We start from the raw sequence: 23,525 nt of genomic DNA on the forward strand, positions 1-23,525 counted from the left end.
CGTGGGTGGCCAGGATGGCAGGCTGCGTGACAGAGCTAAGAACAGAGCCCACAGACCGAGGAGGGGCAGCCCCGGCAGGGCAGGCAGCTGCCGGCTCCTGCGCACAATGGCTAAACAGAAAGCACGGCCCAGGCCATGGAAGATAACAATTAGCTCATTCTTCCATTGCCCTTTTGGTTACACTGTTGTTCTCGGGACAGCCATTTCTGTAATTAAGACCTTGTCCCTTACTCAGAGGTACTGCAACATAAAAGTATTTGCTGAATCTGGTTTCCCAGGGTTAAAAGCCAGACTTAGGAAATGCAAACACACGTTCACTATCCTTTAATTAAGGCTGAAGCCCTGCTTAAAACAATTAGCTCCGGGAATTGAACAGTAGGTACGACTCCACTTTCTGCTAATTGCTCTCCCCGGATCGCCAGGATATGGCGAGTTTCGAGGGAGGGGGGGACAGGAGGGAATGAATTCCGTCTGCTGCTTTTGGTCTGGACTGGACCGAGCTCGGCTTGCTTTGGACACGTTCGTCAGAGGAGAGCTGGAGGTGTGGGGAAGAGCGAGGAGGATGTGGTTTGGGCAGGGGGAGTCGAGAGGCCGCCCCAGGCTTGGACGCGGGCCGTGGGAAGTCTCAGGAGCTGCTGCTGGCCACACGGAGGTGCCTTGCCTGGCTGGAGCTGAGGGCGTGGGCCAAGGATTAGCTGACTGGAAAGCAATTAGATGAGGTGGGGCTGGCTGGGAAAATACCTGGAATCCCAGGGCCAGGGTTGAGACTTGCTGGGGCACTGCCCAAGGCGGGAGCCTCGTGGGCTCTGGGGAGCGGAGGTGCCCCCCGGTGAGGGTGACTGCCCCTGGTCCACCGGCCCGAGCCCTTCTTGCCTCTTGCCCGTGAGGAGAAGTGGATTCTAGAGTGAGGGGAGTCCAGAAAAGAGGCCCTTTTCTGATTACATTTCCTCCCTCCGAATGTCTCCTCCGCCTCGGTCTGCCCGCCCCCCTCCCTCCACCCCTCCGCAGACTCCCAGGACTTTCCTAAGGCGGGCCTCATGCAATCAGACTGCCTCCCCCTTTTCTAGGTAAGAGGGATGTGTATGTAGGGTGTTACCCTTCCAGGGACTTTTAACGTTTTGAAAGGAGAGGTTGGAAGAAAAAAAATGTGTGCCCCAAAGGAAAAAAAGATGTTCAGGGCTTTGGGGGGGAGTCAGGGAGATGACTAACCCCTCCAGGGGTCTCCCCAGAAAATATCCACAGGCATTAAAGCTTGCAGAGAATCCCTGGAGCCTGTCCTCCGGGGGGCTTCCAGTTAAGAGCCCCTGCTCCAGAAGTGGAATTGGGATTTTTCATCCAGGCAAATGGTCAGAGGGGCCTTCCAGACCACCCTCAAAGCAACAGTGTAAAGGATTCTCAGGGCTGACCCAGCACAGATAAGGACTTCCACGGATTCCAAAAGCCCCTGACAGCTTACTTTTTTCCCCCCAGAAGAGATCCTAGCTCATCCCTGAGCTCTCCTCTCTTCTCCCCAGATCAGAGGTCAAAAGACCTCTCAAAAGGGCCAGATAGTAAATATTTTAGCTTTGCAGCCCAAGAGGCAAAATCGAGTTTAACCACATCCCTGCGGTGTGTACTGCGCTGAGCAGCAGTGCGAATCAGTGAGAACGGTTTCTGTAGAAACTACTCAGCTCTGCCTTCGTAATGGGAAAGCAGCCGTAGGTGATATGTAAATGACTGAGAGTGACCGTGTTCCAACAAAACCCTATTTACGGACACTGAAATTTGAATCTTATATCATTTTTAGGTGTCACCGAATATTATTCTTCTTTTGATTTTTTTCCTAGCTATTTAAAAATGTCAAAGCTATTCTCAGCTCATGAGCCTGTAAAAGGCAGGCTGTGGACCAGATTTGGCCAGTGGGCTGTAGTTTAACCGACCCCTGATCTAGATCTGTGGCTCTCAGCTGGGAAATTGCCTTCCAGGTAATGTTGATGCGCATTAAAATTTAAGAATCACCGTCAGAAAGGAGAATTTGCCATTTCTCAGGCGATGCTGATGCTGAGGTTAGGAGGACCACACACTGAGTAGCAAACACTGAGCTCGTCTGAACTTCACCCCCACTTTACAGATGACAAAACAGGCCCAGAGGTGACATAGCTCCATCATATGAACCCAGGGAGAGGCTTCTCTGTCCCAGGATGCGGAGCTGGGTGGTTTTCTATCTCTGGCCGCCTTCAGGGATCTACCCCTCCAGCAACTCACGATGCCCGAGGCTCTAGCTGAGACACAGGAAATGTGTATGTGTCCCCTGGAGTCCCAAAGTGGCAGGGCTCCAGTGAGTCACTTCCCATGAATGGCGATAGTACGCACTGAGGCATCCTCATGCTGTCAGTCAGCTCCCTCCCTGCCCTGCGCTTTACAGAAACTCCCTGCCAGCTTCGGGGATCGACAGGGCGGCACAAGAGGGAAGCTAAAAGCCCCCTCTGTGAGAAAGGAAATGGAAAGAACAAGGGCCTGGACGTCAGATTTACATGATGTCAAATCCCACGCGTTTTGTACTGGCTGGAACCTGAGGCAAGTTACTTAATCTCTTTGAACCTCAATTTTTCCATCAGTAAAATGGGGAAACAGCCTCTACCTCTGCAAGGTTGTCTTAAGGATTGATCATCATGTCTGTCAAGTGTCTGGCACACAGTACGGAACTTTTATGGTTTATTTTTTCTTTTTCTTTTTCTTTTTTTTTTTTTTTTTGCCACGCTGCGTGGCATGTGGGATCTTGGTTCCCCGACCAGGAATCAACCCTGCGCCTCCTGCAGTGGGAGCGCAGAGTCTTAACCACTGGACGTCCTGGGAAGTCCTAGGGTCTCTTTATCGGCCACCCTGGCATTGTGCCTTAACCACAGAGCTACCCAGCCACAGCCTAGACAGCCACGGAAGAAGGCGACACCTGAGACCATGGCTGTGTTGATGTCACTGGCTTGCGCTTCTGTGACATTTCCGTTGGTGATTTAGGGATATGGCTCATGTCCAGGGTTTGTACCTCGGGCCCTTCAGGGTGGCCTTCGGGTGGCCTTCAGGGTCTGGGAACCCACTGAAATTGTATGCTGACATCTGTGAACCTGTGGAGATGTGCGTTTTTCTGGGAGAGGTGCCCGAGTTTTCATCAGATCCTCGAAGGGCTCCATGTTCCCCCCGAAAATTACAGGATGCATATCTATAAACACAGTGCAGAAGAGAGCACCAGACTTTTGAGACAGATTCCTGGATTTGGAAATCAGCTCCCTGACCCTGACCTATGCATCGGAGGTCAGCTAATTCAGATCTGAACTTCCATTTCCTCAGCCCTAAAAACTGGGACTAGCATACCTGCCCAGCCAAGTCCAGAGTCAGATGATACCCTATGAAGGAAAACCCAGAGTGGGCAGTCAAGGATGGGTAGGGCTCTCACAGGGGCCCAGGTGAGCGGGGTGAGTCACAGGGGGCCATCCTGCAGGGCCAGCGTGTTTGCTTCGAATTTAAATACTGGGGGTTTTAAAGTGGGCAAAATTAAACTCTGGTGTTAAGGAGGATCATGGTGACCCTCAGGAAGGGTCAGTGAAATGACGGGGCGGGTGCAAGAGGACTGTGGGGTGTGATCCGGGTTTGTAGCTCTTGGTCAGGGCATCAGAACATGTTTGCCCTTTGTTATTTGTGCAAATCCATCTCACTGCACATTTTTGTATGTGTGATACTTAAACAAAAAGTCTTCTCGGAAAACGTTCAACTGAGAAAACTAGAAATACAAAATGAAATCACCCCCTGGGGGCTTTTTCTATATAATTTTGCAGTTAAGTTAGCACATAGCTTGAAGAAAGAGTAATTTATGTATAAACACGAATAATAGAGTAAGATTTTAAAATAATCCAAAAGCTAGGTTTAAGCATCTTTCTTCTTCACCCAAACTGCTATCCAAGTCTGCTTACATAACTTCTGCTTTCTTTAATTATCTCACGGGGCCAACAGGCTGTCTCAGGCCTCTTCACCTCTTCACCTCTTCACCATGGTGGTGGACCTGGCCTATTTTGGGTGGCCCGTCTGCCAGGGCGGTGGCTTTGCTCAGCACACTCCTTGATCCCAGAGTGCGCCTGTCCTATCCCTTCTCTCCTTCTTGCCTGCAACGGATTTCTCTTCTCTCTCCCACCTCACAGGCTGCCCTCTCCCTGGTGTTTTCTTCTTCTCAACCCACTAAATCCATCTGAGGGGGGAAGACCTTCCATTGCCCCCATATTCCCCTCCAGAAGCCACCCCATTTCTCTCTTCCCTCAGAGCCAGAATTTTCGAAAGAATTGTCTCCCTACGTGGTGTCTCTGGGTTGCATCCGCCCCGTCCAGCCAACAGCGTGGTCCCCGTTCGAGACTGCCGTATCACCAAATCCAGAAGCCTACTCAGGCCTCCACACCACCATTATAGCGAGGAAGCAGCATACATGATACGTAAACCAATAACAGTGACTGTGCGCCAACAAAATTTTATTTATAGACACTGAAATCTGAATTTCATGTAATGCGTCACAAAACATTGTTCTTTTGCGGTTTCTTTGGTCAACCATTTAAAAATATAGGGACTTCCCTGGTGGTCCAGGGGTTGAGACTCCGCGCTTCCGCTGCAGAGGGCATGGGTTCGACCCCTGGTCAGGGAACTAAGATCCCGCAAGCTGCGCGGTGCAGCCAAAAAAAAAAAAAAAAGGAAAAATAAAAATGTAAAGAGCATTCTTAGCTCGCTGGGCTGTACCAAAGCAGGCTGAGGGTGGGATTTGGCTGGTGGACTAGAGGTTATCCACCCCAAATCTAGATCTATGATTCTGACCTAGGGGCAGTTTGCCCCCCCCCCACCCCAGTGCCAAGGGGCATTTGGTAGTGTCTGGAGACGTTTTTGGTGGCCACAACTGGGAAGGTGCTACTGGCCTCCGGTGGGAGGAAGCCCAGGTTCCGCTCAGCATCCTGCCATGCCCAGGAGGCCCCTCAGCAAAGAACTGTCTGGCTCAAATGTCAGTCGTGCTGTGGCTGAGAAATCCTGGTCTAAATGATCTCATCTGGCCCCAGGACTTTAAATACCATCTGCACCCAGTGCTCTCAAATGTGTCTCCAGCCAGGACCACTCCTCTGACCTCTAGACCCAATGGCCAAGTCCGTTCCTCCCTCCAGCTAGCTTCAATCTTGGTAGATGAAACCACCGGCCACCCCTTTAGCTCAGGCCAAAAACTTGGGAGTTACCCTTGATTCCTCCCTTTTCCCCACCACCTCTCTTCTGTCATGCCACCATCACCTTGGACGTGGGCTTAAAATAGCTCCAAGCTGGTCTTCCCTCTGCCTCTTTGCCCCACTTTTCTTCATCCCAGATGAAACGCCTATTGCAAGGCAGATGTGCCGCCACCAGGGACTCACAGAGGTGTTTCCAAGCCAATACCCCTCTCGAGTTGGGTGTGCTGGGCTGCCCAGGCCTTGGGCAAGACTCTGGGCTCAGCTCCACCTGGACAATGTCTCACCTGGGTCCTTGCACAGGCGGCAGGTACTCTCACAGATGCTAGAAGAAAATACAAAGAAATAAGCTTGATTTTTTTTTTTATGTCCCCCTGAAACTAGTTTCCTTTCTCGTCATACTTCATACAACGTGCATAGATAGATAATATGTTTGTGCATGAGTGTGTAGATACACACATACTTGGAGGCTGGCTCCAAGTACATGTATCACCCTGAGTTTAGTGTAGGAGCCTTCACCAAGGGCCTATGTTCACCTTTAAGCCTTCTCCAAAACTTCATTTGACGGCCCCATAACCAGAAACATGGAGAAGTTGATGTCCTTTGGGATTTACCAAAGGACAGGCAACTGTAGCTTGTGGTGGGCCATGAGCGAGACCCCTGGCAGAGGCCTCAAAGCTTGTGTTGTGTTGGTCACAGGCAAATTCCCAGGGCAGCAGCAGCCCTCAGACTTGAACTGCACAAACTCTAGATCCATATCTCCAGGCCTGAGTGCATCCACCTGACACCTCCTCCTGGCCCACCCATGGATCCCTCAAACTCTGAGTGTCCTAATATGACCCATCTCCTGCCCCCCAAACCTGCCCCTCCCCCCAGGGATAGTACCACCATCTTCCTGGCTGTAGTGGCTGAAGACTCCAGGCCATCCCTGACCAGCCCTCACCCCGTCAGTCCCCAGGGTCTGCGGGTAGCAGCTCGCGTAGAGTTCTTGGCTCTGGCTACCACTTTTCTCCCTCTCCATTGTCTAGAGCAAGGTCACCTTTCACTTGAATTACCCCACCAGCCTTCTAACCGGGCTTGGCCCCCTCTCTCTGTGGACTGCAGGCTCACAGGACTCTCAGGGGTCACTGCGTGGCATGTTCTTCCCTCCTTCCCGCTCCTGATCCCACGCTTTCCCTAGCTCCACCTTAAAGTGTCAGTTTAAAGCTCTCTCCCTCAGGAACCCTTTTCCGAGCCTCCTCTCCCCGCACAGATGAGAATGGTCCTTCCTGCCACCCACCACCGCAGCACCCTTAGTTCTGTGCAAAACGAGCCCACTTACTACTGAGAGCTGCCACTGATAGAGCCTCGCTTACTGTGTGCCAGATACTGCTCTAAACATGTCTCATAGATTATCTCATGTAATGCTCCCCCCACTTTCCAGATGAGGAAACTGAGACACAGAGAAGTTACCTGTGCAACATAATTAGCAGGTGATCGAGTCAGGATTAGAACCCAGGCAGTCTCACTTTACAGCCCCGGCTCCCATCACTGATCTGCTTGTGTAAACTCTGTCTTTTCTACTAAACTAATAGGTCTATGAGGACAGGGTTCATGCCTCCTTATTGAATGAATGAATGAATGAATGAATGAATGAAAAAATTCTTCTATTCTTTCAGACTCTTTGGAGGAGGGTGCAGGACCAGCCATGCTCCAGGCCTGCATGTCACTGGTGGGGCTGCATCCAGGGAACACAGAGGCTCTTCTGAGTGGCTTTGCCCCAGCCAGCACATACTTTCCTTCAAATCCAATCCACAGGTTTTCTGAGAGGGCCAGCTGGGCACAAGGTCCTGAATGAGGAAAAACTAGTCTAGGTGAACGTTAGGCTATCGACCTAGAACTGGGTAGAACCAAATAACTGCTCCCGGGCTGTGAGTAATGAGGCTTCTCCCTACAGGGGATCAGGAGAGGAGGTCAGGGAAGGCTTCTTGGAGGGGGGGGGGGGGGGGCGGGTCTTGCGGTCCATCTTGCAGGATCCAGTTAATGGAGCCAAGGTGAGAGAAGGCAGGCCTGGCTGAGTCAATGAGGAGCAAAAGCCGGAGGCAGATAAGGACAAGACATGTTCATAGATGGATTTGGCTGGACGGGAGGCCTGTGAAGGGGAGAGAGGGGGATGGAGGGCCCCTGGGGCGGAAGTGGGCCAGCGAGCGCCTGAGTGCCAGGCTAAGCACTTTATCCCCTGCGGCCCAGTCAGTTGGACCTGGTAAGGATGCACTGGTGATACAGAATATTGACGCACATGCTAATTCACCCAAAGAGATTGTCTCAATTTAGAAAGAGTCACCCCATTATGAAAATATATACTCTGCTAAGGGTAAGTCTCTAAAGCCAAACAAACTTCCAGGTGCCCATTAAACACTCTTATCTCCAACCTTAGACTTGGCAGCGAGTACCTCTGCTGTCCCCAGGCAGCCCAGGCCCTTTTCTCAGCCCAGGCCTGTTTGCCCCTCCGTTTGGATGGCTGCTGCTCTGAGTACAGATGCTAATTATGCCTTGAGCACAGCCCTATTTTTTCTCTGCTTAATCGTCCCAGGCCCAGCTGTCCCTGCCCAGTTGGTCCTTGGTAACCTCCTTGTACCCAAACCCACCACAGAATCAGCTAATCTCCTTCACCCAAGGGGCAGACCTCCCGGCCAGCTTCTGCCATGTGTCTTCAAACTCCACCCACCTCCCCCACCCCGGGAAGACTGGCACCTCTGCCTGGGAACCAGGCTGCTGCAGGCGTTTATTCTTCATACCGCTAAAGAGGACATGATCTAAGCAAAGGCTTCTTCAGCATTCCGTGCTTGGGGGCAGAGTAAGAGGCCGGTGTGCCCCTCCCCCAGCTCCTCAAGGCCCCTTGCTGGTTACTTGCGCCCTCCCCACTCCCACCCCCTGCAGAGTCTGGAATTGGTAGGAGGGACCCCTGGTTAGCTTGGCATACCAAGAAGAACCTTCTGAGAAGCTTCTTCCCAGGCTCAAGACAAGGTGGACTGGCACAGCCCTTCAGATGACCGTGTGCCCATCAGCGAGCAAGGCCGGGCTCCGGGGCTGCAGCGGCCTAGGGCTCTGTGCACAGGGAGGCCTTTCCTCGGAAGCCAGTGGGTCACCCTCTGTGGCAGTGCCCCTCTCCTGGTCCCCTCTGAGACTGCAGAGAAGTCAGCCCTCTGTCCATACCTACTTTCCCATCACTTCTTCTTTCTGATTAAATTTCTTTGCCTTCATGAAAGGAAACATCTTGCACCCCCAGGATGCATCCTGTCTTCCCAAGGGGCCCACCGTGCTCTGATGTGTCTAAACCCGGGAGAGGGCGGACGGAAAGGCGATGGGTGTGAAGGGGAGGCCTCGCTCAGGGACTCGGGTGGCTAGACAGCAGCTCGGCCACCCGGGAAAGCTCACCCAGGGGAGGAAGGACTGTTTCGCAAGCGAGGCTGGGCAGGCGCTCTGAGCTGGCCCATCGGCCCTGGCACGCGGCTGGGCCTGTTAGGAAATCCAGGAGCCGCTCTGTCTGCTTTCCAGCAGGCGCCACTTCTCTTTCCACTGCTTTGCTCAATTCACGGCCCGGCTCCAGGGCCAGGCTGGCGGGTGGGCGGGCAGGCTGGGCACCCTCTGCCACAGGCCTGGTGCCCGGAAGTGCCCACTCCTGCCTCGGCCCGTGTTAAGGGTCCCCGGGTCTGGGCTGCAGAACTGCGCTGATCAGGCCGGCCGGCTATCGTGGCCATCTCGGGTGGGAGGGCAGGGTGACTCTCGGGGAAGGATTCCAGACTGTTTCCTTCTCTGTTGAGCTCCAACGCCCTTATCTCCTTTCCTGCCAGGCGGGACTCCTCACTAGTCACACAAAAGAAAACCCCACCCAAGACACACAACCCCGCACAGGCTTGAAGGAGGAGGGCTTGCGTCTGGTTCCGTTCAGGCTACCCGTTTATCAGTCAAGGGAGCAGTAAGTGTACGTTGAGCTCATATCATATATTTGGTCCAGAAGGGGTGGAGGGGCAGGTTGAAGAGACGAGGCCATCCAAAAAATGGAGCCACCTTGGAGGCTGTCTGAAAGCTCTTGGCCCTGTCAATCAATTGAGATGTTTCTTGCAGGAAAAACAACCCAGGGGAAGGGGGGCAGGCAAAGGACAATTACACAGTTCAGGGGCAATTGGGATAGAGATGGGGGGTCATTATGGGACTAAGTAGAACAAGGGGTGGGAGACGTGAGTAAGAATAAGCATGCACTGCACAGCCCCTCGCTCTAGCGTCTTGCAGGCATGAGTATTACTCCCCATTCACAGAATATGGGGATACAGGAATAATAACTGGAATATGGGAATATAGAAAGCTGAAGCCCCAGGATGTCAGCTGATTCTGCAGTTTACAAGGCTTGTCGCTGTGAGAACTGAAAGTACAGCCCAGGCCATGCAGCTCCTAACTCTGTCCCAGGCTTGCTGTTGAGCCTCAGAAGGGCAGTCTACCCACAGCACATTCAGATGTGCTGTGGGGCTGCGCTCCCTGGAGGCAGGGGGCTGGCCTAGTTGACCCCTCAAGTCCTCATTCCAAGCTAGCGGCTGCGGCAGCTTCTACAGGCAAGTTGCTATGGGAACTATAACTTTGAATTTCCTGGCTCTGGGGCTGTGAAAATCACAACCTGAACCTTCCGTTGATGTGGGTTTCTCGATTAATTTCCTGTTTGATTGTTTACTTTAGAGAGCGGAAAATGCCTTTGCAGGCAGCTAGTTCCCTCCACCAAGACGCTTATCACACCCTCCCCGCAAAGCCAGCAAGGTCGAGTCCAGGCCTCAGGTGGGCGGAGGTTGGGGGGCGGCAGAGAGCCAAGGGAAGGGGCCAGGGGCCAGGGGAGGCCCCACTAAGAGCAGATGGCAGCCCGGGCCGCCCTCCCCTTCCCTGCCCTCTCCTTGTGCCGCCCGGGGGTCCCAGCCTGGTGGGCGCCAGGAGAGACTTGTGAGTTCAGAGACTGGCCCCGTGAGGGGTGTCTGCCCACTGTCCCAGGCCCCAGGCCTGGGCCCCAGCCAGCCCAAACCCCTCCCCTTGTCTCAGAGAGCCATTTGATGCTGAGTCAGACGCAAAATGCAGTCATTCCTTCCGAGGGGCGTCCAGAGGGTGCTGTCAAGGGGGTGACGGTCCCAGGTGCCACCCCGTGCCTCCAGGCCCGGCACTCCTGGCCAGGCTCCCCCAGAGGAAGCTTGGAGAACAACTGCTTTCCCATCTGCCTCTCCTTCAACCGCTCTCCCCAGGGCTCCGCCAGCAGCCTGTTAACATAATTCCGTCCTGTTCCGGCTCCCAGCCTTGGGGAGCGGTTCTCCCTGGCAAGCCCAGGTGAGGCCAGGCGAGGCCCTGCGGCAGGTATCCTGATCTGCAGTGATAACCGCCTCTCGCTGGGAGCAGGGCCGCTTTGCCGCCTTCGGAGCCCTTCTCCTCACCCCACCTGCTGAACGCCTCAGGGATGGGCAGGAGCACTTAGGCACCAGGAGGGGAGGTGGAACAGGCCAGAGGTGTACTGACTGGTCGGGTGGTGATGGGGGACGGGGGGCTCCCAGCCCCTCAGTGCCCCTTCCCTTGTCTAGGCGACTATTATAAGGTACCCTCCTAATCAGGGCACTTTTGAAAGCGAAAGGAATATTACTAATTATTTGGGATGAACACAAGAACCATCCCAGGCAAACTGGGGTGTGTGGTCACCCCACCTTTTGCTGACCTCTCGCCATTAGTCTTATTTACGTGGGACTTACTCATGGGGCAGCGGTTATGTCCTTTGACTTTGGAGGCAGACTAGACCAGGGTTCCAAAGCCGGTTTTCCATTACCCGTGCACTCATGGGGAGTTCATTTCACTCTCATGCCTCAGTTTCTACAGTTATACAATGAGAATAACTACAATGGTATTTAACTCAGATAAACTGGTATAAGGATAAAATGGATTTTAAAACATGCACAAAGTTCAGAGCTTGGCATCTGGAGTCAGCACTCCAAAAAATGTAAACCAGGTACTGACTCAGGACCCGGAAGGTGTGACTCAGCCCTCAGGAGACCCCTCCTGAAAGGTAAAACCTCAGGGCTACCTCGGGCGTTTTGTGTTCACCCTTTAAGAGAGATCCATGGACATCAGGGCAGTGAATACAGAAGCGGACAGACAAGGCTTCTAGAAGGAAAGGCAAGGGTATTAAAGGAGAAGCTGGAAGGTGTTGATAGCAGTCACGACCAACGTCCTTGATGTTTCAAACCCCGACACAGGGTCCCGGGAACTCATGTCTGCAGGGACTACGTGAACAGAACTCGCCTCCTGTCCAGGCTACCGGCCAGGGCTTGGCCCCCAAGAGGAGGCATTGGAGCCATGGCCCCGTCCTCTGGCTCTGGTGTCTGCAGAAGGATTCAGTGTCTGCTCTGAGCCCCAGATTACGTTTCCACCCCCTGGGGCCAGCTGTGGGCTGAAGCATTCCCCCATGTGACATTTACTGTGGCCACTTTGTACGGGCGGTTTGCAAGCTCTGCAGGAAGGAGGCTAATTATTCCCTCCAGGGCGCCTGGTCCACAGTTAGGGTGCCTGCCCGCCTGCCCGTCTTAGTTAGGAGGGCAGACAGCCAGACCACAGGGCGCAAGCTTGGACTGAAGTCCAGTTCAGAACCATGAATTTCCTTGACATCTGACCATAGCTGCCACACCGGGGCTTCTTATTAGGCTAGTGGAAAAGTGACAGTTGGGGCAAATTCCCCTATGCTGGGGATGTCTGAAATGCAGGCAGTCACAGAATGATGGTAATAAGTAATGAATGTAAAACAGCACTAATCTCCTAGTTGCCCAGACAGGCCGGGCAGCGCGAGCATTCCACGGGTACCTATCCACAGCCACACTAATGCTTCTTGTCCGTTTCAGGGAATGACAGCCTTTGTCTTATTTAAGGCTAATCCAGGCATCAGTCCTGTCCTCTCTCCCGCACGCTAGACGCTCATCTCTGCCCCTGCTCAAGTCTCTCCCACGGTACCGACCATTCCCCTGGACCCTGGGCCAGTCTCTTTTTCCTAGCATCCTACCCGTCTTCTCTTCCATAGGCAAGTCCCCCGCCCCGCCCCCAAAAAAAGAGAGACGGAGGAGGAAAGGAGAGAGAGAGAGAAGAAAGAACAGAAACCCCCAAAGAAAAAGCAATGGTCAGCTCTTTCTCTCTCCACTTCCTGACCTCATTCTGTCTCTCCAGCTCCACATTACCCAGGCTTCCACCCACCCCTCCCTGCATGAAGTCATTATGGCAAAGGTCGCCTGTGCTCTCCTAATCACCAAATCCAGGGGCCCTGGTCATTGTTCATCTCACTTGACCTCTCTGAGCTTTTGACACTGTTGACCTTGTCGACAAGAAGTGACCTTGACTTCTTAGCACTCCCTTGGCTTCCATGACGTCACGTTTTCCTGCTCTGCCTACTTGCCTGACCACCCTCTTCCTCCTTTGGGGGTTCCTCCTCCTCTGCCGCCCTTACGATGTTGCTGTTTCCGGGTCTGGAGCTCTTACCATCTTCTCTTATTCCACGTCATTCCCCAGGTCATGTCACACCTGTGGCCTTGACTCACACCTGGGCACTGATAATCACAGATGGCCAGTCTCCCATCTTCCCTGGTGACCCGCAAGGACGGTGGACTCGGTATTTCTAACACTGAACTCATTCCTTTTTTCCAGAACCAACTCTTCCTGCCTTCCTAATATCGTTGGTGGCACCACAGTTTATTCCGCTGACAAGCCCCAAACCCGGGGCTTATCCGTCTTCTGCCTCGTCCTTTTCCTCACTTTTACTTCTGCCTCCTAAGCTATCTCCTCCCATTGTCCCTGCCCTCACTCGAGCCGCCATAATTTTTCACTGGTCTCCTTGCCTCCAATTCTCCCACCACCCCACCAGCTCCAGTCTACTCTCCACACTGCAAATAGTATCATCCTACTCACCAGTTGAAATTCTTTTCAGTGGCTCTGCAGTCCTTTAGGATAAAATCCAAACCCAGTAGCATGGCATCTAGAGCCCTTTAGGATGTGGCCCTGGCCTTCTTTATCATCATATGCTCTCTCTCCCCCAGCACCGTATATTTTAGCCTCTTGAGATACTTGTTATTCCCCAATGCACTCCATTAGTTCACCTTTTTTTTTTTTTTTTTTGCTTTTGTGCATATGCCATGTGCTGCCACTTATGGCACGTGCCTGGCGTGTTCTTCACCACCACCATTCCGTCCCATGCTCCGACCCCATATAGCTAGCGCAATCTCTCTGTTTCTTCCTACTAGACTCTAAGTTACAAGTTTTATTCTCCTTGTTATCCAGGTACTTACACAGTGTTTAGTACATAGTAGGTGTTCCATAAATGTTGTCGAAGGACAGCTGGCTGGCTGCATGGATGGCTGGATGGTGAGTGGGTGAGAGGGTAGATGGGTAGATAGGAAGATGGATGAAAGGATGAGTGGGTGGATGGAAGGTTGGATACATGATGTGTAGGTGGATAAAAGAATAGATGGCTAAATGGATGCATTGGTGGATGGATGGATGGATGCATGCATGCGTGAATAGATGGATAGATGGTGGCCAATGCAGAAAAAGAATAGGTAAAATCAATTCAGTTTTGTGAAGGCCCGGATTGATTATCATCGCCAATCAACAAAATTAAGAATTATGAGCTCCAACCAGCGAAGTAAGAATTAGCTAATGTGGGAGAAATTAAAATAATTCCCCAAGAAAGAGGATGCTGACCCAGGGCTTCTAAGCACTTTCTAGTTCTTCCCAGACTTACTGTCTGTCTGGCTTGTGTAAGTCACGGAACTACTGAGCCTCGGTTTCTCTGTCTATTAAGCAGAGATAATAATGCCTGTGTCCTTTCCCTGTCTCCACAAGAGTGTCACGGGGATAAATGTGATGGTACATTACAAAGTGGGTCGAGATCTTCAGGAAAGATACATGTTTATGAAGATATACATTTAATAACAATAATAACACCTTGCATTTGAATCAAGCTTTGCACTTTTCAGAACTCTTTCACATGCATTATCTCCACTGACCCTCAAAACAATTCTAGGTAAGTATTATCCCCATTCTCAAGTGAGGAAACTGAAGTGCAGAGTGACTAAGTGGCATGCCCGGAGTTACTCTTAGTGAATAGAAGCCAAACCTTCTGCACGTTTTTGATGACAGCCTCTTGTGGCTAGATTATCTACTTCCCTGCCTCCCTGAAGAGACCCAGATGTAATTGACCCTCTTCTTGAAGATTCAAGGTCATTATCAGGAGCTGTCCTCTAGACTCAGCTGTAGGTGCCGGTCCAGGTCCACCAGAGGCACAGGGTGGAGATGCCCTGACTCGAACCTGAGGGCCCTCCTGAGATGCAGGTGGCCCTGTGCAGCTCCTCGCCCCGGCCACCATGCTAGACCATGTGCCACGCATCGGGGCCATCTCCTCTGGCTCTGCCTCATTCTTCTCCCTCTCCCCATCTCTCCACCGTCAAGGCTTGTGCCCATCACTGTGGCTTCCTCAGCCCCTGGAGACCTGCACCTCCCACTCTTGCTTCTTCTTTTTCTCTCTCCTCTTCCCACGACTTCTTCCATGCTTGCAGGGTATCCTGCCACTGCCCTTCTGTAGGCCCAGCCAGCCAATCAGAGCTCTGGGTTTGTTCCCCAGCAAACCAGCCAATCACATGCACCCTGAAATCTCCTCACTTTTGCTCCTTTGTTGCTGCACCCAGCCTACCCTTGACTACCTGCAAAAGAGGGGCTCCTGCAGGTGGGGACTTGCTGAGCTTTTACTGTGGCTGCATTAGGCTGTTTGGGTTTGTTCTACCAGGGTTGGAACCAAGCTCTTGGTGAGCTGAGGTGGTTGGGGGACCTGGGGGGGCGGGCTAGAAGAAACTGTGATCTCCAGCGCTCGCTCCCCTCCCGCACAGGAAGACAGCCCCAGGGTCCCTCCATCAGCACCCTCTTTCCCTCCCCACAGGGTGGCATCCCAAGCAACCAGCCTGGCTGCACTGTGGGCACACCTTGGGCGGCATGGCCCTGCCCTGGCTTCCTTCCCCCCGGGGACTCCGAGGTGCTCCCACCAGGCTGTCTTTCTCCCTTTGCTGTCCAGCCGCCCACAGCCTGACTCCAAGCACCTTGGCCTCTCCCCGAGGGAGGATATGAAGGGTGTGCCCACAACAAGTCTCCGGCAGAGACAATAGGACAGGAATGCATTAGCTTCCGAACAAACACTGTGTGGGCTCGCACAATTGCCTTGGATTCTCGTCCAAGAAACACATTTCGCTGTTCCAGGGTGCCTGCCCCGGCCCGCCCACACTCCTTTCTGTGCCAGAGACTTTGATGAGTGGGCTGCTCCTCCCCCCCACCCCGGGGGCCTTCAGCCCCGAGGTCGACAGCCCTGTCTCCTCCATCCGCACAGCTTTTCTTCCAAAGAGCGACAGCAGAGAAGAGGGACAGTCCTGTCCAGGCAGAGAATGGCCTGCCCACCAAAGAGTACCTGCTCCCTGCCACTGCTTTTAAACCATTTTTAAATCGTGGTTTAAAAAAAAGCAAGCATAAGATTGACCATTTTAGCCATTTTAAAGTGCACTGTTCAGTGGCATTAAGCACATTCACATTGCTGTGCAACCATCACCACCATCCGTCTCCAGAACTTTTTCATCTTGCAAAACTAAAACTCTGTCCCCATTAAACACTAACTCCCTAGTCCCTCTTCCTCAGCCCCTGACAACCACCATTCTACTTTCTGTCTCTATGAATTTGTTCCAGGTCCCTCATATAAGTGGAATCCTACAATACTTGTCCTTTTGTGACTGGCTTATTTCACTCAGCATAAGGTCTTCAAGGTCCGTTCATGTCGCAGCATGGGATAGGATTTCCTTCCTTTTTAAGGCTGAATGACATTCTGTTATATGGATGGACCACATTTAGTTTATCCATTCATCCATCAGTGGACACTTGGGTTACTCCCACCCCTTGCCTGTTGTGAATCATGCTGTTGTGAACACGGGTGGGCAAGAACCTGTTCAAGTTGCCACTACTTTCTGAGAGTTGCTTGGAGTTAAATGAAGCGTTGTCTCCAGAATACCCCAAATAGAACACGCATAAACAACAGAGTGGGCCCCCTCAGTGTACCAGCAGGGATTCACTTATCTGGAAACTGGCTGTCTTTTAGGAAAGCAAGCCATGAAGAAATGGAACACAAAACAGGTAAGTTTTGGCCAAGACAGAGAAGAGTGGAAAGGTCTTGCCCTTGGACACTGCCCACAAAGAGCAAGTCAAGGACGGATTCCTGAGAAGCCGTTGATCACCCAGAGGCACCGGAGCCTCTCAGAGTGACACTGACAGGGGTCCTGGGGAGGGAGCCCCCTAGCGTGTGTCAAGTGCTCCCCCGGGGTAAGGCCAGCCGGCCTCTCGTTCCACCACACAGAGCAGCAAGGTGGGACTTCCCAGCTGTGATGATGGGGGGCTGAGGGGACGTCCTCTCTGCAGCCCTTCAGCTCTAAGGCTCCAAGGGTCCACCCTCTAAAGCTGGCAACGGACAGGCCGAGATAGCGTTTGGGGGAGATTAGGACGTGGTCTGCAGCACCCACTCCCCTCCCAAACGCTGCATCCCAGCAACTGCAAAGGAAAAGTACAGTGAAAGTCTCCCGGTCCTCCCCCACTTCCTTGAGAAAACCCAGCAGGCCGTTTGCGAGAGGGCCTATCACTGGATGTGATTCTTGGCTTAACACAGACTTTCCCAAACAACCAGTGAAAGATAAGGTTGGAGGAGAGGCTCTGGGGTGAGAGCCTGCCCGCAGCCCTGCTTGAGGGTCCCCACCCTGAGTCTGTCCCCCCAGAGCCCAGAGCCCCCCAGGGAGGGAGCAGGCCTGCGGGGGTTTGGGTGTGCAGAAGGGAGGAGGTAGTCCAGTCACTAAGATGCGGGGAAGGAAAGAAGAACAGGAAGCCCTGGACCGGCTCTGCAGTTCTGAACCGTCACCGGGGAGCAGACGGAGGGCAGGCGGGCCTTGGGCCGTAGAAGGAAAGAGGAGACACCTGCTCGTGCGGGCACAGTGCTGGCAGGAGCACGAGGCCCCACGAGGCTGTCCACGCTGTGCGGGCAGAAGTCGGAGGGCCACTTGGAGGGAGAAACAGTCACATTTCAGAGCATCTAGTACTTGTCCGGCCCCGGCTGTTCATAGTATTTCCCATCATGTTACCGCCCATGTCCCGAAGCCCCAGGACCCCTAAGAAGCTGGTCTCAGAACGGAACATGATCCCAGGTTCATCTCAATTTCCCATGACAGGCATTACTAGCACCTACTATGTGTCAGCCAACATGCTAGGTGCATCCAGAGCAGGACCCCTTTCTTCCTTCCCATAAGCTCCCAGTTCTGCCTGCTCCCCTCGCCCCCAAATGGCTGCCACCACCCACTCTGTCTCTGGGAGGAGTTCCCTTCCCACCAGATACCCCACTTTCCCCCTTTCTTGTGATTTCTACCAGCAATTTTTATTTTAAGGTTTCTCTTCCTGCTAAGCACTACGGGAAACCTATGCAGGAACAAAGTTACCATCAGAAAGATGTCCCAGCAAACCTCACAGAGTTCCCTTAATATTTGTCCTCATGTTCCGTGCAGAGTCAGTGGGGCTATGCCCACCTTCCCCCCGAGACAGTTAGGGCCCTCCAAGTCCTGGAACCAGCCCCTCACAGAGCAGGCTGGGTTGGATGCTGGACCAACCCGTGGTCCAGTACCCATGACTCGGTACGCCTGCTACAAGGTGAGTCACCTCCCCCCAGCTTTTTCCAGAACCTGCTTCCAGGGTTTTCTAGATGAGAGAGGTCCTTCCTAGTGTGACCCCCAAAATTCCCCCAGACACTGACTCAGTGAAAGCTTCCCTTGGCTCCCCTTGAGGGTCTGAAGCCCTGCGGGGCAAGAAAACTCCAGAAGCACACACCGGCATGGGGAGGAGGGTAGACAGCTGTGTGCTGCAGAGTATTCCTCTGTGCAAATGTATCCTCATAATTTAACCAGTCCCCTTGTTGGTAGCCATTCAAGCTATTTGCAAAAGTGCAGCAAAAACCTTATATCCATGTCATGGTGCATATGTGGGCAGCGGGGGACACGTGTGGAATAAACTCCTGGAAGTAGTATCGCTGCTCAGAGGGTTTGTACACTTGTAGTGTTGATAGTTATCACCAAATTGCCATTTAGAGAGTCATATACCAACTTCTGTTTCCACAAACACTGTACGTTTGCAGACACATTGACTATAATTTTGTGCCGTGTCTGCTCTGACAGGAGAAGTCTGTGGGGTGGAGCTATCCAAGTCCCACTCACTGTTGCCTTTTCAAGCACGTGCACTGGGGTGAGTTGCCCTGGGGCTGCGGCTCAAGGCTAGTCCCTCCTCACTTTCAGACCCTCCCAGCTGGGTGGGTTTTCTCCCTGCTACTCAAGGCATATTTGTTAACAAATACTTCCAAGTGCTTACTATGTGCCAGGCACTGTGCCAGGTGCCGGGGAGAGAATGGACCAAACAGGCCTTGCCCTCCTGGAGCCTGCCTTCCCCTGGGGGAGACAGCAGACAAACAAACAGATCGTGTGTCAGGGGTGAGAGATGCTGAGGAGAGAGGTAAGCCAGGAGGTGAACGGCGGGATCACTTACACGCAGGCCGGTCAGGGAATCCCTGGTGGATGAGGTGATGTCGGGGCAGAGCCCTGAGTAAACTGAGGAAGGAAGGTCTGCAGACAGGTGGTGGCTGAGAATTCCTGGGTGACAAGAGCACAAAGGCCCAGAGTCACAAGTGCGTCAGTGGGCAGAGCGTGCCCACCAATGGCCGTCAACGCCTGTCACTGCATGGCCGACACTGTTACCTTCCCCGGGTTGTCCCTTGCTCTCCACCAACTCATCTTTTGAGCAGCCTGAGACCTACCTCTGTTTCGGTGTGTCTACCGTGGGACCAGTTAATGCCCAGCCCTGCAGAGATACGAAGAGGAAGGAGGTCTGGTCCCTGAGAGCATCTCTGGTCAGAGCAGCCCACACTGATCTGGCCCCTGGACTCATTTGACATTTAATACGTGCATCTTCAGCCCCCCTGATGTGACCGCTTGTGGCTTCTGCTGGGGGAGACCCTGGGCTGGGTGGATGGCTGCAGTAAGACAGGAGAAGGGGGAAGTTAAGGACGGTGTGTGGAATTTGGATTTCGAGTCTGCAGTGAGAACAGTCCCCGGGTTGTGTGTGATTTCACCCTCCTTGAACGCGTCATGCCCAGATCAGAAACCTTGACTCTAGTTCTCGGTTAGTGGACAAGGAAGCTGACCCTAAAAATGCCTTCCTCTTGTGCTCTCTCCTTACCCTCCGCCCTTCCTTTAAAACAAAAAACAAAAACAATGCATAAATCATATCGACCCACATTTATCGAATCCCTGCTGTTGCCAGGAGCTGTGCTAGGTGTTAAAGGGCAGCAGAGATGAACGTCACACTGCCCTGCCTTCAGGAAGCCACAGTTCACACTGGAAGATGTCTTGCCACTTGTGTGGAATGCTGAGTGGTGGGAAAGCCAGGGGGTGCTCGGGAGTGAGAAGCAGGAGCGGGCACCATGGGCTGGAGTGACCCAGAAGTCTCCAAGGAAAGCCGGAAAGTGACCTGGGAAAAAAATGGGGAAAAAGGCAGAAAATAACAAATATTCGTGGTGCTGTGGAAAAATCAGAACCCTAGACACTGCTGGAGGGAATGAAAAATGGCACAGCCACTGTAGAAAACAGTTTATCGAGTCCTCAAACAGCTAAACGTGGAGTTACCACATGACCCAGCAATTCCACTCCTCAGTGCGTACCCAAGAGAGATGAAAACCCATGTCCACACAAAAACTCGTACACAACTGTTCATAGCTGCCTTGTTCACGAGAGCCAAAAAGTGGAGACAGCCCAAATGTCTATCAACTGATGAGTGGATAAACAAAACGTGGTTCATCCATACAGGGGAATATCTTCCACCCCCAAAGAGGAATGAAGAACTGACACAGGCTACAACATGGATGAACTTTAAAAACATTATAAGTGGAAGAAGCCATTCACAAAAAAAATCACGTATTATATGATTCCATTGTATAAAATGTCCAGAATAGGTAAATCTATAGAGATTAAGGACATTAGGGGTTGCCAGGGGGTTGGGGGAGAAAGAGGACTGACCACTAATGGGTACAGGTTTCTTTTGGGAGCCATGAAAATATTCTAGAGTTAGTAGTGATGGTCGCACAACCTTGTGAATCTAAAAGTCACTGAACTGTATGCTTAAAAATGGTGAACTTGATGTTACGTGAGTTATGTCTCAATTTAGAGAGAGAGGGAGAGAGATTGAAAGAATGAAATGCAGCACATAGAGGAGAGCCTGGATGGGGGGTGGCCAGCCCCGGTGCTGAGCCACGTGGCCGTGGCCTTGGTCAGGAAGCAATCCCGGCCTCTGGAACGGTCTGCATGGCTTTGCAGGCTCACAGTGCTGGGCCCGTGGAGAAGACTGCTGTGATTTCTGCAAGTCCTCCTATAGCCAGGGCCCAGGAGCACCTGAGACCATGGCTGAGCCCCTCTCGCTAATCAGGAAATCTACGCGAGTTTCATTTTTGCTGACCAGCTGCTCATAGCGGATGATCCCAGCATGCTTGCCGCTGCCTTCAAACCCACCTGTGGCCTTGCTCTGCTGTGGCCTCTAGTCAAGCCCTCTGACCTGGCCGGGACGCCCACGCTCCGTGACTACGGCAGTCCTCTAGCTGCTTAGATCCCGTCAGAGAAATCACTGCTTCCTGGGGCAGTGCTCCTGCTGCCCTCCGGCCTTGGTGGGCTGCCTCTCTGGCCCGCCCCTTGGAGATGCTTGTTCTGGGCTGCAGGGGGCTGAGAGCAGCGCACCACCCTAAGCGGAATTCTCTGCCGCTCTCTTCCAGCTCTTGCAATCTCAGGATGTGAAGGAAGATGCTGTCCTGTGCTGCTCAATGGAGGTAAGCAGCGTGGCTTAGACACCTCCCACCTCAGGGCCTGTGCGTCCCTCTCGCCTTAACAGTTATGGGGGCTCAAGGACCACTGGAGGCATCCACGGGTCCAGGGCAAGGGCGTGTCGAGCGGGGCTGGTGGCGGACGGCTTCCTGAGTGGATGTGGACTTCTGCTGGAGGAGAGGGAACTGCCGGTTCTCTGGCGGGAAGGATGGAGTGCTCGCATCGTCCACTCTCCCTCTGCCCCCAAGACCACCTCCTCCTCGGCCAGGTGCGCCACACAAATGACTTAGGAGATTCTAGGTGATGCCCTGCCCCCACATGTCTCCTTTGGTGTGGGGTTTGGGAGGAGGTGCTGAGGCTTGAACCCCCAGGTTGACACCATCCGCTTCCAAGCAGCCCCCATGGGAGGTCCCACTCCTGTTCCCAAGGTGTGGCCGCTGCTCTCCGGGATCTTCCTTCAGACACTTGGCTTTGGCCCAGTTACAGGGACAAAGCTGTGCCTTCAGAAAACAGTCCAAGGGGACTTCCCTGGCAGTCCAGTGGTTAGGACTCTGCGCTTCCTCTGCTGAGGGCACAGGTTCGATCCCTGGTCGAGGAACTAAGATCCTGCAAGCCGCACGGTGTGGCCAAAAAAAAAAAGAAAGAAAGAAAACAGCCCAGGGACATTCAGAGTGGAGTGTGGTGAGGAGAGGGGCTTCCAGGGCCCACACCCAGGGCACGCCGGGGCTCCAGCTGGGTACCCTGCACGGGGCTCCAGGCAGGGGAGATAGGAGAGGAGGAGAAAGCATGGTCCCTGCCTCCAGACAGCTTGTGGTCTGGCTAGAGATAGAGACCTCTGTCACATGCACAGAGTGGATGGGACGGTGTAGAGAATAAATATGTGTACAGAGCATGCGTCCCTGAGGAGTTAGGGGAGAGGTCAGAGTGGGCCAGAAAGGTCAGGGAAGGTTTCGTGAAGAAGGCAGAGCCTTGAAAAAATGGGTGGGCTGAGGCTGGAGGTGGAGCAGAGACAGGGACTTAGATTATAGGGAGAGGAGCTGCAGGGGCTGCCGGCTGAGGGTGCGCTGATCCAGAGGATCGGGGCTCCTTCTTCCTAAGGGGGCTTTTCGAGATGACCAGGGGCCTCTCTTGGGGGCAGGCCCTCTGGCTGGCCTTCTGGCCCAGTTCATATTTCTCTCCTCCCTGTCATGTCACAAGTGTGGGCAGGGGTCAGTTCTGGGGGTATGTAGGTGCGATTGGGGGCAGGAGAGAAGGAAAGAGAGAAACAGGAGACCTCATCCCTGCTCTCAGGTTCCACACGGACACGTGCAGGTAATAATGACCCAGTTCGTTTCCAGAGAGACATCCCAGCAAGTGAAAATTGACACGCTGCCACCTGATCACTCTTGAAGGAAGCAGGTCACACAGCCATTGAGGTTGTGGGCAATAGTCAAAGAAGGCTTCCTGTAGGAGGGGAGGCAAGTGGATGAAGGGAGAAGCAGCGTGTTCCTGGTGAGGACTCTTTGCAGCCCTGGGCAGCAGGCAATATTCTGACCCCTCTTATTCCTCCGGAAGATTGGGTATTAAATGTGGGCTCTCACATTGGCTGTGTCCACCCTCCACACTCTCCATCCTCCTGCCCTGTGGCATAGAGGCCTGGGCCTGCACCTTCCTGGGATAATCCAGCTATTTCCCGTTCCTGCCCCCAGCACCCCTAACCAAGGTGGGTCAGGAGCCCTTTCAGGGCCCAGCTCACATCCTAACCCCACTTCTCTGCCCGCAGCTGCAGAGCACAGGCCGACTGCTGGAGGAGCAGCTGCCCGAGATGATGGCGGAGCTCCTGGCCAGCGCCCGCGACAAGATGCTGTGCCCCTCGGAGTCGATGCTGACCCGGTCCCTGCTGCTGGAGGTCATCGAGCTCCACGCCAACAGCTGGAACCCTCTGACGCCCCCCATCACGCAGTACTACAACAGAACCATCCAGAAACTGACAGCCTGACAGCCAGGGGGCCTGGCGGGTGGCCCGAGGGCAGCTGGGGCCCTGGTGCACAGAGCCAGATGGACAGGCGGGAGGACAGGGGTGGCCCTGCCGGCAGAAAGAAATGGGGAGGAAGGCAAGCAGAGCCGGCGGCCAGTATGGAGCCAGACGGGGAAGGGACCAAAGCCCTAGGAGGAGCGCCCCCCTACCCGAGCCCCCCAGCCCGAGCATGCGGCAGCTCACACCAGTAAGGGAAGCATGTTTCTTCCTCACGGTGGCCCGGCCCTCCCCCTTCTCACTCCCACTCCTCCCCACCCCCTCCCATGCAACATGTCCCCGGCAGGGCTGTGTGCAAGGGGTTCATCTCTGTGACTCCTTAGAGGCCTTGGC

At 53.5% G+C, this 23,525-nt stretch overlaps 1 protein-coding gene across 6 annotated transcripts in view; it reads left to right on the forward strand.

The window, feature by feature from the left end:
• Positions 1–23,240, forward strand: part of CTIF (cap binding complex dependent translation initiation factor) — a 300,225-nt gene extending 276,985 nt beyond the window's left edge. For all 6 annotated transcript variants that reach the window (XM_068562497.1, XM_068562498.1, XM_068562500.1 and 3 more), the window contains exons 11-12: positions 21,130–21,183; positions 22,941–23,240. In XM_068562497.1, the coding sequence (XP_068418598.1) occupies positions 21,130–21,183; positions 22,941–23,156 (270 nt within the window). In that variant the 3' untranslated portion in view covers positions 23,157–23,240. The remainder of the gene's footprint in view (positions 1–21,129; positions 21,184–22,940) is intronic.
• Positions 23,241–23,525: the final 285 nt, after the last annotated feature.

The sequence above is a fragment of the Eschrichtius robustus genome, chromosome 14, assembly GCF_028021215.1.
Source record: "Eschrichtius robustus isolate mEscRob2 chromosome 14, mEscRob2.pri, whole genome shotgun sequence".
Classification (NCBI taxonomy): domain Eukaryota; kingdom Metazoa; phylum Chordata; class Mammalia; order Artiodactyla; family Eschrichtiidae; genus Eschrichtius; species Eschrichtius robustus.